The sequence below is a fragment of the Pagrus pagrus genome (assembly GCF_965226575.1).
Source record: "Pagrus pagrus genome assembly, chromosome: 10".
Classification (NCBI taxonomy): Eukaryota; Metazoa; Chordata; class Actinopteri; order Spariformes; family Sparidae; genus Pagrus; species Pagrus pagrus.
The window spans coordinates 10,290,615-10,304,779 of NC_140194.1; the positions used below are offsets into that span (position 1 = coordinate 10,290,615).

The window sequence follows — 14,165 nt, forward strand, 5'->3', positions numbered from 1 at the left end:
GAAGCAACATAAATGTTGATTCCAAAAAAGCTGGGGCGTTGTGTAAATCATAAATTAAACCGAATGTGATACTTTCTTTTGTTTTTGACATGTTCTCCCTGCAGAAAACAGTACAAATAAAATAATTTGATGCCAGCAGCAAGTTTCAAACAAGTTGGGACGATGGCAACTGGCTACTGCCTCCAGGTTTCATCAAACCCGCCCCATCCTAATAGTGTTTTGGCTCTCTCTTCCCCTGGCACCATGCCATCTTGTTTTGGAGTTTAGTCGGCATTACCTTGGTTAGCTCAGCAGCATTTTCCTGCAAGATTAATATGTTAGAAACTATATGTTTTGTTAAATAAATACCTTAAATGTAACCCTTTTTTGCTTTTCTCAGAGTTGGCCATAACAGTAAAAACTACTTTTTTGGTGTTGTACAAACCATGACTGAGGATAAGTTGGGTTAGCTCCAATAGTATTTCAAAAATAGACACACGACAGAAAAGGCAAACTTCCTCGCTTAGCCTCAGTCATACTGCATTTATAGCACATACATACAGGCTGGTCTTCCAGGTTTCTGACAGGTGGGTTTTGCATGTTTTATGGTGGTGTTTAACACTGGCTGCGAGCCCTAAAAGCAAATCTTTCCATCAAAACAGGGAGAAGTGTGAAGCATCTTTTCAGTAAGTGATTGATGGTGTGTGTTGTTGTGAAACGCTCCGCCAGGGCTGAGCTGCTGGCTTTGTCGAGGCTGGCAGGTGAGAGAGATTACCTGTTGGTATAGAGGGCCTACATGAGGGAACGTGCAGGCTCAGACAGGCTTGATGGCTGACCTATTTGAAAGATTGCCTGACTCGAAATTAGCCTCATACTGGAATTTTTATCCATGTCTATAATAGATTACTAAGAGAAGATCAATCAACACAATCTTCCCTGACATTAAGACTCTAACGACGGCTGAGTCACTAACTGCAGTTCAATCATTGAAAGCCTCCATTGATCTCATAATCCATCATTGTGTTTAATTTTCTATTGAAATACTAAGACACAATTAATGTTTAAATCCAGCTTGTCATCTCAAGTGCATTGGTAGATCATCTGAATAATTACATACAAGTGATGATAAAATCACTGCTTGGCTCTAGTGGCCATGGCACTTTCCACAGGGAGAGCACAGCAAATCACGCTGCACTAAAGGCTCACTTAACAATATCCACGACATATTTTAAGGGTGACTCATGACATGCATAGACGTTATGTTTCTAAGCTGCCTGGCTGGTATGACATTCTGCAAACATACAATAAATACAGATTATATAAGAGAAGCAACTGTCACTGCTTGTGAGAATATGTCAGGCTGAGTCGCAGCACAATAGGCCTGTTCATTTTGTAATTATGTCTGACCTGTAGGTACTCGACAGAGCCACGCCGATGGAGCTGCCATTCACGGTGCGGATTTACGTGGATTTTAAATCATTATGCTGAAGACAAACACCATTTCACCCATCCAAATCCCGTTAGCTCTTACAAAAGGACACATATGATTTGTATTGATTTTTTCTTCAATGGACAGAGTTAATGAACAGGGACACAGGGAACAGGTTAAGTAATCATCACTGTAGGCAGGATGTGAGAGTGTTAAATGTAGGTATACTCAAGAACTACTAAATATTCAATACTTTAACAGAAAACATCTGCTGTTTCTGATGATATACCTCCGTATACAAGTTTCCAGATTTTGCGGTTGTGTAAAGTTTTTACCTCTGGCCAGCTGTGAGCTCGCAGCAGCTTTACTAGACAGGGTAAGAAACAGCAACAGCCCAGCTCTTTTTACTGTTTATTAACAGTTTGCCAAGTGCTGCTGTTCATGCAAAAGGATCTCACAAAGCCCCAACCGGAGCCCCAAGCACCCCTACAGCTCAGCCTTTCTACTAATTCCATCTAACCTTGCCTGAAAGAGACATCCCATACAGTGATAGTAGGTTACTGCGATGCTGTGGTAATTCTATAGTCAAGATAAAACTTACTGTAGGTGAAGGTGAGGCGTGGAGTGACATCGCTTTCCGTGACAGCTGTATGAAAGCAACCAACAAGAAGGACAGTGAAGGCTGGGAGACAGAGCCAAGCCATGCTCATTGTCCGCATGCCTCCTCAGGACCGCCAGCCAACTTGCACTATTTGCCTTTCAGGTTTTTGGGGAATTCATGAAGAGCTTTTTTTTTTACAGCCGTGTTTATTTTCTCTCCCTCTCTCTTTTTCCAGCACCCAGGCTCCTTGAATGGAGGGTCTGTGCACTGTCTTGAAGTCAGACTCCCTCAGGCAGGCAGAAGATGATGCTGGTTTGGACGATCTGTGACCTCAGAACAAGACAGAAAGCCTCCACGGATCAGCCGCCATGCGTACACGTCACTGCAGGGTCTCAGCTGAGATCTGTGATGATGAAAGAACAAGATTGAAATTAGTGATTTGTATAAGCAAGCTTTTTGGGGAAACTATTACAGTAGTTGACTGATCAAGCAAAAATGCTAAAGACTCTGGTTCCAGCTTCTTAATTGTGAGGATTTGCTGCTTTTCTTTGTCACATGCATCAGCAGATTATTTTTAAACCACCCAAAACAAACAGACAGACAATGCAAACATTTGAGGATGCTCCCTCGGAAAACAGGGAAAAAAACTGATTTTTTTTTCTCATTTCAACTTCCATGGACTAAACCTGATTGGTTGGTTTTTCAGGCCAAGGATCAAGAGCAGGTGTGGCATGGCAAATGTTAAGTGTGTTAGCCTCACCCTCTGCAATTTCTCCAGGGATTTCTAAGATGGAGGGTGTGCCAGAGTCTCTTGTGCGATAAGATACATAATGATCCATTTTTGCTTAGAAGAATGCCACACACACATACACACACACATACACACACACACATACAAGATAACAATACAGATAACGGGTCGATATGTGTCAATAACACGTAGTTAGCCATTACTGAGGTGCTGCACAGTACGGTTAAATTACCTTAGCTTACTCCAATGATTACACAGGGAATCATGGGTAGGACTACTATCATCATATATGTTTTTAAATATTATAAAACAATAATTTGGTGGCCCCCTTGCAGTAACTATGAGGACCCTCTAGGGGTCACAGACCCTCTGTTGAAGACCCAGGGGCTGAACAATTAGTTAATTTATCCAAAAAAAATCAGCAGATCGACAATGAAAGTTTTCTTCACATCTGAACAGTTTGGACCTGCTCTGCACAGGAAAGAAAAGAAAACAGGGATTTCTTGGAAATCTTTGTGTTAAGCCTAAAGACAATGAAATGGTGTGACACCCAGCTCATATTACAGGAAAAGCAGGAGTTTGTTGCATCTCTAGTTTCTTATATTGGGTACCATTTCAGTGCTATGGTGCACAGTAATGGCTAATACAGGCACCAGGTCTGGCTACAAACAATCACACCAGATTCAATTTGAAAATTTTGCGTGTAAAAGCAACCCAGGCCAAAACCTTCTTCGTCTTCCTTTTCTCCTCAAGGGATTGACCAGACCATATCACTCCTCACTGCAGATCTGAGGTTGTAAAGTATTGTTTTCAGTTTCTGTTCAGACGGTTGAACAAGCGAGTGATCATTAACAGAATACTAAATGGATGAGTACAATGCTCAGGTCGGGTTCATTTGATGATGGCAACCTTTTGCTTGCCCAAAGTTGTTATCTCCACATCTGAACTGTTTGTACCTGCTCTGCACAGGAAAGAAAAGAAAAGGAGAAATTTCCAGGAAATCTGTGCTTAAGCTCAAAGACAATAAAAAGGTGTGACACACAGTTTATACTACAGGAATTACAGGAGTTTCTGTCCAGCAGATTACCTGGGTTGAACTAGAGTTTAATAACTAAGTTGCAAGAAAGGGCGTGTGTACATTACAACCACTGATCCTGTACTGTAAAATGTTTTGCTTCCCACAGGTCACAGAGGGCTTTAGGGTTAGGGCTCTGCCTGCTCTCAGTTACAGAGAGGAATTTATGGAGATAAAAGTGTCCAAAGCCAAAGGAAATTGGATAAATATTTGCATAAGCCTGCTGTTCAGTTCTCCTCAAATCAATACACTTCACTAGAATAACTTTTAAGTTATGAGTTGACACTGGCGATTGCCTTCATCCACAACGACTACAACAATTCTTCAAAAAACAAGAGAACAAAGCCACAAGATGATTATTATACCAATAATGGAGTTATGAAGCATTTCAGACGCTGATTAACTGAACGTAGTGAGACGTGAAGGGAAATTCAATACAGACATCCCAGTTACAACTGTGAACGCTCCATTACAGTTGCCGCAGGGAGCTCCTCATTAAATGCAACCAACAGGAGATTCAGTTTCATGTGAGGTATGGCAATCAATAGCAAAAAGTAGTGAGTGAAGCTATTCCTGCTTTCTATCAAGGGGCTTCTGACTCTTAGTCAATAAGCAGTCTGACACTTGCTGCAAACACAGACATCTCCAAATCTGAGCTGGGAAGATGACATTTGGAGGAGCAGGAAGGCCACGATAAAGGCCAGAGAACAAGACACAAAGAGGGTTATTTCCACAGTTGTAGAGACACACAAGACTTGAATGTGAGAAATGCAGGGAGGCACACTCTATTCTGTCAATTTAGTGTCCAAAAGGAGACTTTTAGTTAAGTTGTTTGAATTAGGCTGTTTTATTTAAAGTCTTTCAAAATGTTCATTTAAAAAAAAAGAGGGGAAAAAAGGTGTCAACAGTTGAATTAATAGATTGAAATCTTTCATTCCCTTTACCACTGGTGCACTGTCCGGATTTGTAAAAGCTATGAAAGGAAATATAATCAATCATGTCTGGACATTGAAGAATTTCAACCTACAGCAGCGAGACTGTGACTTTTAATGATCCTGATGACAAAAGCAGACGATGTTATGAGAGGCTTTTGCTTTTGAAACTCCAGGCCGGGCCACCGTCTGAAATATTTTGGACAATGCCCACTGCCAGCAGCTGACGCGATGTCAGTGGACTGTAACTTGTCACAGACAAGGAGGTCGGCCACGAGCATCATTAGTGTCCTTTGTGTGGATCGATTCAAAGTGAGACACCACTTCAGCAAGAAACAGTGAAGCCGACATTAATTCTGGGTTTGTGTGACAGTTAGAAAAAGAGGCCCGCATGCATCAAGCTGAATCCGACTGAGGTGCGTAGAGAGAGCCCGACTCAGCGTGAGCAGGAGAACAAGGGCCCCTCTGACAGCACAGAAATCTATATGCAACTCTGCACTTCACCGCTCTCTCCTGCATGATGCATAAACTGAATCATCCCTTTCACTCCCTACACAGACGTGATACTGTGCTCTGGCTATGGATGATACTCTCCCATCTCTCAGTCTATGATCTCCTCTTAAATCTTCCCAGATCTTGTTTCTATATCCCCCTAAATCAGCCTTATCGGATCAGTTTGACATGATCATTGCATGTGTCAAACTTTTACTAGATATTTCAAGACATAACAGGTCTAATTAAAGACATATGTTTGGTTTTATTAGTTTGAGAAGTCTGGGGTTCTTCAACAAGACTAAATAATTGCTATAAATCTAAATAAGTTTTTATTCACCGAGCATATAACATCTTATCATGAAATTGATCTTTCAAGTTTCATTGATTAGAGAACTGATAATGAGATAATGCTGTATTACATTTATGACCAAAATAAACAAATAAATATATCTAAAAAATGAAGTATATGTGTCTAATACAGTTTTTGTATCTTCAGATAACTTCTCGTCTCAGGAACACCATCCTTTAATGCCTCCGCTTTGAAAGATGATCAGTAGTGTCGACTGTGGCATTGGCAAACCCCAAAAACTTCCTCAGCTCCCTCGGTACGGGTAGACGACTATGTTTGTTTCAAGCTTCTGAGGCTGAACACAGCGAAGTTACGAACATGTGGAACGGGGACGAAGATGAAGACACTTTTAAACCAAGTACAGGAATGTATGTTGATGATGATAATAAGTGACAGGGACAGTGGCTTGCCTGAACCTATTTGTCACTGTTAAATAAAAACAGATATTTTATGTGTTTTACCCAAAATATTAAGTGATGGGTGAGTAGTTTTGAGTCTGGAAGTATATTCATACAGGGTTCCTGTCAGGCTTTAACCAACCCTAACAACTTTAATGAATTTTTAGTTTCTAATTGAGACTAGTCTAAGTCTCAATTAGAGACTAAGTTGCAGCCTTCATATGGCCTTACAGGCAAAACCTAGGGCAAAAAAGCTCCATAGGTACTCATCACCGCTCACAAAGCTCTCTTGCTGTAAGTGTAGGGTAATAATCGAAGGCAACCATGAAGAATGTACCACCATTTTTATGAACTCAGAGCTTTCCTCAGCTGGATTACGACTCCTGGACAGTAAGTGTTAGTGACAAATTAGGACTCTGAAAAGTGAGGGGGACATCCCGAGTGGAAATTGAAATATCTTCTGCTTCTGGGTGGGAAATAAGTGGCACACAGAGCTGTCACTACTGACTGATGGTACACAGGCATTTGCTCACCAGCCCATCATCCATATTAGTAATAGCAATAGTTTTGACAGTCCATGAAGTAAAAATAATTAGCTGTGGAAGGGAGAGACTATTAAATGAAGCGGTAAGAGGCTCTGCTAGGAGTCAATACTCCAGCCAGTCCCTTATATTATTGCTTGTGGGTTTGGTTTCTGAGCTGCCTCAATGTGTAGTTTGTATTGTTTTTTTAAATATACACGTGGTTGCAATGAGAATAAAACCCCTGTAATTACAGAGATTTGTCAACATGAAACTGAAAGCTTATGGAATCATTTCAACCTACAATGCAAAGTGAAATTTACTACTGTATATAAAATTTAAGAGAGAGAAAACTCGTAAGAGTGATGAGCATGTCATATACTAGAATAAACCTGTGGACATTTTTGTCGACACCGTCAAATTCATTCACAGTAGAGTGTACGTCAGAAAGGGGAAATAAGGTTCATGTTTAACCAAACAGGGAAATTCCCAGCACTCTTGCCCAATAATTTCCAGTAACAAAGCTTCTGTCATACAGTAAAACTATCACTGTACTGCTTATCTCTGAATGGCGAAGCCTGCCCAATGACAGCACTACTTATAAGACTAGTCTTATAAATAGCAGCAGTGCGTATACTGCTGAAACAGGTGGCCCCACCATTAGCATTTGCCATCCGAGTAGAGTAGGAGGGGTCAAGGCTCCCTGGATTCCACACACAGCCTGTTGACTGGAAAAGTGTTGACTGAAAAATACGACCTCTTGGTATGCCTGTCATCTCAGGAAGCCACCTGTACATACACACATACACACGCTGGCCACCTACGTCACAACCCTCTGACAGCCCAGGTCACGTGCTCCCAGATGTGGCCTTCAACCTGTGATCAGCGCTCCCCCTCCACACCACCGAAGGACTCTCAGATGTGTGAAGGAGCAGATGTGAGATGTGGAGGACATCATCTGTCAGGAGAGGCTTTAATGGAGGAACACGCCTGCACATATGGACAGAGTGGCTGATTCACCAGGCGGGCGAGTGGTGTGGGAGTGTTGACACAGTTCTGCTCCGGTCCAACTGCCACTCAGGTTATTTTGTAACCACTCATTCAGATCTAAAGATACCCATCTATGAGTAAGACATTACAGCACTTCCGTCACAGTGCTCAGGTAACAGGTCGGAGTGACTACGTGACAAATCCTAATCACGTCTTCTCACATTATTCCAATCACAGCAACTTATTCAGTCAATCCTGTTGCTACAAGGAGGTGATCGCAAAAAACATACTATAGTTATTACTTTCAGATTAGTTAAGAAATATTTATAACCAGAAACTTTCAGGTGTAACTGTTACATGACCTGGCACTTCTAGAATGATGCTTAGTAATATTGGGATGATTTTACTTTGAATTTCACAAAAAATAATACAGCGTACCTAAGTTTTGAACACTAGATGTGAAGGGGAATTCAGGTATTTTCAAACCTGGGCCGTATATTTCTGTGCTTTGGTGTTAATGATTCATACTGTAATCACCAAAAGTTTGGGAATTGGTCCAATAGATTGCCTCAGTGGACAATGGCTGCAATGTAATCCCATGGGGCAATTTTGACTATCAAAGTTACACCCATTTAAAGTGCTTGTTTTTGCTACTCACAGACTGAGGTTGTGTCTGACAACTTTACGGAAATGGTTCCTATAGAAAAACGACCTTTTTGTTATAAAATAAGGCTTGTAAAATTGCAACTTCCTATTTACACAGTGCAACTTGTTGAAGTTAATTACTAGTTCAAAGTGAGGTAGTAGCTTCCAACAACTTTGGGAGGACAAACTTCCTATAGTAAAGGATTCACAAATCACTAGTGCAATCCAATCCGATTCCCCAGTTAATCGAAATTCAGAAGTCTGTATTTCTGATGAGGTGACTGTGGACGCTGAAGAAATACACTCTCCTTCCTGCTCGACCCATTTTAAGTCCAATCCCCAGACCCAACTAAGAGTAATTACTGGCTCATTCATCCCTGAGTGAACCATACAGCAGTAATTATGACCATATGCTATTCCAAAGACTTTTAATTGCCTAATTAAAATCTTATTAAACTATTGAACAGAGATAGGGGACATTTTGAACTTAAGGTTCAGGGGAGTTAAATTCATCAAGCTTGCTTCTCCTCTGGGGTTTGTGACACGCGGTCACAGGTTGCGAGTTTTATCACAAGCGCTGACTTTTTTAAACATCCCAAATTTGAAGCTATCAGGCACTAAGAACGTATTGATAGATTACGGTAATATATGGCTGTGAAAGTGGATGAGCATATTTCATCACCTCTGTCTTTGAAACCTTTACAAGTGCCTAAATCAGCCCGGTTTCAGAAGTGAAAATATTTGAAATGATATTCCATTTCATTCCATTTCCCCCTCTGCGCAAATTTCCATAACAGATGTGGAGCCAGCAGAAGCAGCTTGCTGATGAAATGTAAAGTAGCAGAGCAGGGCCTGCTATCACTATCAAGGCCGAAGTGGGTGAAAGAAGAGCAGCAGGGGCTCTGCAACAGACAGAAAAGGGCATTAATACTCAAAGGGGGTGAAGACCAAAGACAAGCAAATGAAAGGGCAAAGCCACCTTTTCTTTTAAGTCACCTCATCAAACTCAAATGTATTTACTGGCACTTGTACATAGATGGAAATCACCTGAGAGTAACTAATCTCACCGGACAAATACGTTTGCCTCTGTTGGCTTTGTGCCCTTTTATTCCTGGCACTCAAGCCAAATCTCCCTGTCAAAACACATCAGACAGAGCATAAACCTGGATTAAAACTATTCACGTGCTGTCATTAATGACCCCTCGAATATAGTAAACACTGAGGGATTGAGAGGAAATCGGCAGAAAATTGTACTTTTCTCTCTCTTTTCTCTCTCTTTTCAGTCTTTTCAGTTTTTAACAATCCAGTGTAAGCTGAGCCACTTTAAGGAAGCAGCCTGCCCTGCTGACCATGCTGAAATGGCCTATTTCTTTTCTACAGTCTGTTTTAATGTTGTCACACCCTTTGCTGGAGGAGAGGAACACCTACATCTTAAGGACTAACCAGTTTTATCATTTCACACGAATACTAAGTTGGCAACACATTTTACATGTGATTAATAAACGACTGCACCCTTTATTAACCCATAACAAGATTCCTGAGCGTATGCAGTGTGTTTGTCTGTCTACAAAATCAGTGGTGAAAAGTTGAAATGGTTTTTGATGTTGACATTCAACATTTGAACCTGCAAATGATCTGCATCTCCCATAAAAAGACATTTCTTTCTTGACTGAACTACATAATATATCCTGTGATTTGCTGGAGTAGCAAAACGAGTCATACTACTGGACTCGGCTGCTACTTACTGCACAAATGTTTATACCATTGCTTATACTTTGATAAATATTTGTACTGTACTAAAATTTGCTTATAAAAGGGTGGACACAAGTGCTCTATAAACATGCCAATGCTTGAATCTTTAAATACTTTTGGATTTTGATTTGACCTTCCTGGACAATGGACAACTGGATAATGGACAACTATTTTGATAATTGATTTATCGTTTCAGTCATTTTTCAAGCAAAAAGTTCAATATTTACTGTTTTTTAAATGTAAGGATTTGCTGCTTTTCATTGTCATTTATGATAGTAAATGAGGAGTCTTTGAGTTTTAAACTGTTGATTGGACAACAAGCAGCTTGAAAATTTCACTCTGGGCTCTTGGAAAGCATTTATCAACATCAACATTTTGTAGACTAAAGGATTAATCGATAAATTGTTAGAATAATCAGCATTCACAATAAAAATAAATGTTAGTTGCAGCCTGATTTTCACTGATAACTACGTTGAAATTCTAAAGACTCGTTAAACAGCACAGTTTGTGCATTAGCATATGTATTTATTTTGCTAATCCCCTTCCAAGTACATGTAAAAGAAATTCTGAGTGTGATAAATCTGACATAACCTGCACATTGATGCAGGTTAAATCTCTCACACTCTCAGCTTCTGGTGGAAAATTAAAATCACCTCCACGAGCTGAGCAGAGTCTCTCTACTGTCGACACCGTAATGCTCACAATTACCATCTCATGTGTGTTCGTGCTGCAGTATTAGGGATGAAGGTGACATTTTTCCTATGTCAGAGACCTCTGCTGAAAACGACATTAACAATGGGCAGTGATGAGATATACATATGAATCTCTTGCAAAGAAATTCCAGCATGAGACTGTTTTTCCATTTTTCTTTTCCATTACCCAAATGGAGCAAATGATTTCAGAACGGGTAATACTTTGCCAACTTCACACCGTCCTTGAAGGAAAAAAAAGATTTATACCAACAAGGCCATGTTTTGTTGGGATATTTAAATGTTATTCTAGTATCAGAAGTCATAAAGTGTTTTACAAACTCTGGTAACCAACACTGAACTTAGCCTAGCCCCAAGTCCAGGCTCTAACCACTCCATTACTATCTTGTAGTGGTGCAGTGGTTTCTTGAGTAGTGGTCCTGCTTTTGTGAATCCCTGCTTCTAAGCAAAGGATTCAGTGTCATTTAGAGTAGTCTCTTAAGTTGTGTGGACCAGCCAAAAAATAGTGTGACCATATGCTCTCCAGCCCAGTTAAACCAACAAATTCACCGTGACCATTTTATGAGAGAAATAAAAAATACAGAGTTATATTGTTCAGTGCACTGTTTAAGATATTCAGGGCCTGTGTTTTTATGAGGGGTCGTGGCGTCTGCCAGACACAGGTGAGGAGCTGCCTCAGCCCTGGCTGCTGTATGTAGGTCAGGCCTGTTTAAACACTCACTCCGAGCTCCAAATGTCTCCACTTGTTTGCCATATAATTCTGTCTGCATTCACTGGAGTGAAATATTGACCCTGATAGAGCGGGTGCTGATAACACAACATCGACTTGAGCCGCTTTATCTCGCTTGTAGTTGTTTACCTTCACTAACCTGATTTGTTACAATAGATAAGTCAGCCACACACAACTACAGTACGCGGAGGTAGGTGTTCAAATACACATACGAATAACAATGTGTAAAAACGCTCAATTACGCTCTAATTCAGCAAACTTACATCTATAGCTCTGAATTGATTACAGATATGAACAGAAGTTGTAAGCTAGAAATTAGGTCACATAAAACCAATTTAATGTGAGGATTTTCCGTTGTGAGAAATATATTGAAAATACTTAATTATAATAAAAAAAAACAGTAAGTTTTGCTGAAAAAGTCTGTGGGGTCAGTGAGAATATTTTCCCACAAGAACTTCAACTGAAAAAAGAAGTAATGTGCGGCGTTAATATTTGCCGCCCATGTGAATTCATGGACCATTCAATCACCAACAATGCATTGAAATATTTATCCTCTTCGAAATTGATTAGGCCGGTGTGGCATCCATGAAAGGCTGTCAACAAAGCGGCGTGGCTGTTCTCCCTTGATGTCCACAGCAAGAAGCTGCACGCATTCCAGTAGCTTAGAGGCTTAGACAGCAGCTCAGGCTATAGGCCATTGGGCAAAGAGCTGCACACATCCATCACTGAGTGAGACCGATAAAAGGCTCAGAATGTCCACTTCTCCACATGCCCATCAAGGACACGAACCACAGAACCGCCTCTTAAATAAAAACTCAAGTTTTTAGAGTCTAAGGAGCACTCTGTAACAGGGTTTCATAGTCTCACACAACTACATCAGAGTTTTCTTGTGAACAAACAAGTGTTAGTGATCTAACGAATGTGATGAATGCATTTCCTTCTTCATAAAACATCCATGTTAACAAGCAAGCGGTCGTCTTCTCTGACTTTGCTGATGCATCGCTGCATATCTTGTCCCCATCTGTAGTTCAGTGGAAAAGTGTGACACTGTTGACAGGAATGTGTCACTTGCACGTACATGCACAAAATATACTAAACAGAGCCCCACTCTTATAAACAAGGCTAGAGATCAAAAACCCCACAGGGTATCAATTAATATACAGAGGAATTATCCAATTCTAGACTGGTAAATGATGTCCTCACAAAATTCAAGGACTAACTTTCTATTAGATGAGCAAACTAATTGATTCTATATTGAAAACAATCTTGTAACGCCTCATGAAGCTGGGCAGCTGAGAACTTTGGGGAGTGGTTTAGACAATGCTGATCTGCTTTACAGCCACTTATCATGTTTTTTTTTTTACTTTTCAAAACACAAGCAAGGATCAGTGACGACTGAGGGAGTGGTGTGTTCATCCAAGCAGGTGTCAGGTTCGCTCCTCAACCATCTGTTGTCCAGCCCACTTTAAATGACACCTGTGAGAACTTTTGTAAGGCTGAGCTGAGCTCAAGCCAATGCTTAGTCAGTAGGGATGCATGATACGGTTTCTTTTCAGCCGTCACGATAACAGACAATAACCTGCTTCTCATGGATGATAACGATAAGATAACAATAAGATAACTGATCATTTCACGTTTGTGTTTTTTATTTTATTTTTTAGAGTAAGAAAATAGTGTGCTGGGCTTATTCCTCTCCTTCTTCTTCTTGTATGTGTTTATTGGCAGGATGCAAACCAACTTTAAAGGTGCATATGGCACGGGTGCGTGGGAGGTGTGTAGATGCAGTGCTTGTTAAGTCAGTGAAAGCAATTTGACTTTCTATTATCAGCTTTAACTTTGTTATCAACCGATAATTTTTTGGTCCAATATACATCATGCATCCCTTCTTTTGTAGTTAGCTTTGTCAAATTATAATGAGCGAAGTGAGATGAGTACAGTGTTGTTGTTTGTAAGATATTCAGAAATGTTGGGATATGTTTTTAACTTGGTTTGATTATTTGCATACTGCAGACATTTCTTTAAGTATTCACAACTCTTGCCATTAATTTAAGCCTTATTTTCCTTTATAGTCACATAACACGCAGTAAGATAAAAGACATCATTTGAGAGATGTGGTGCTCTTTGAACACATTGAGGGAAAAAGACAGTCTGATAACAATGTAAAGACCAACTGTCTGATACTCTCTAAATCTAGCTCATGAGATAGAGCATAAAAATGATGAACGACTGATCCTGAAGCAAATATAGCACAGACAGTTAGCTTTCTTATGCCTGTGAGTGCACTGGCTCATCTGATTCTCACGTCTGGCTACAATCTTCAACAAGTCTTAAAAATCGATATCAAGCACAACTCCAAACTCCTTATTCGACCTCTTTATTTGGCAGACAGACCACATTAAAATATCTTCGTGGGGGTGGTCTGTCCCCTTTATGTTGGGTCTGAGTGTGGGGCAGCTGCCCCCCACATGCAGTGACCTCACTTAGTAAAGATCAATAGTGAGCTGCACATTCCTCCCTCCAAGTCCTCAGGAGTCACTTAGGCCTTGGTATCCCAGTCATCCAAGCCATCTTGTGAATCCTTTAACACACTGATATTTGGGGAAAATTCCAATCATTGACATCCAACATCCAAGACGACCAGATTTGACCTACGAGGGCAGCGTATTTGGTAAACCATACGAGGGAGATGAACTCTTGTCACTCAAGAGTATCACCCCTATAGACCATGCTAATGCAGTCACTCAAGGGCAAAATCGTCATGCCAGCATTGCTCAGTATAGATCGTATTTAACATGTTTATATATCACA

General features: G+C 40.5%; 1 protein-coding gene across 6 annotated transcripts in view; it reads right to left on the reverse strand.

The window, feature by feature from the left end:
* sema4ba (sema domain, immunoglobulin domain (Ig), transmembrane domain (TM) and short cytoplasmic domain, (semaphorin) 4Ba) overlaps window positions 1–14,165 on the reverse strand; it is a 78,008-nt gene that overhangs the window by 22,784 nt on the left and 41,059 nt on the right. For all 6 annotated transcript variants that reach the window (XM_084364723.1, XM_084364724.1, XM_084364722.1 and 3 more), the window contains one exon: window positions 2,010–2,412. In XM_084364723.1, the coding sequence (XP_084220849.1) occupies window positions 2,010–2,127 (118 nt within the window). In that variant the 5' untranslated portion in view covers window positions 2,128–2,412. The remainder of the gene's footprint in view (window positions 1–2,009; window positions 2,413–14,165) is intronic.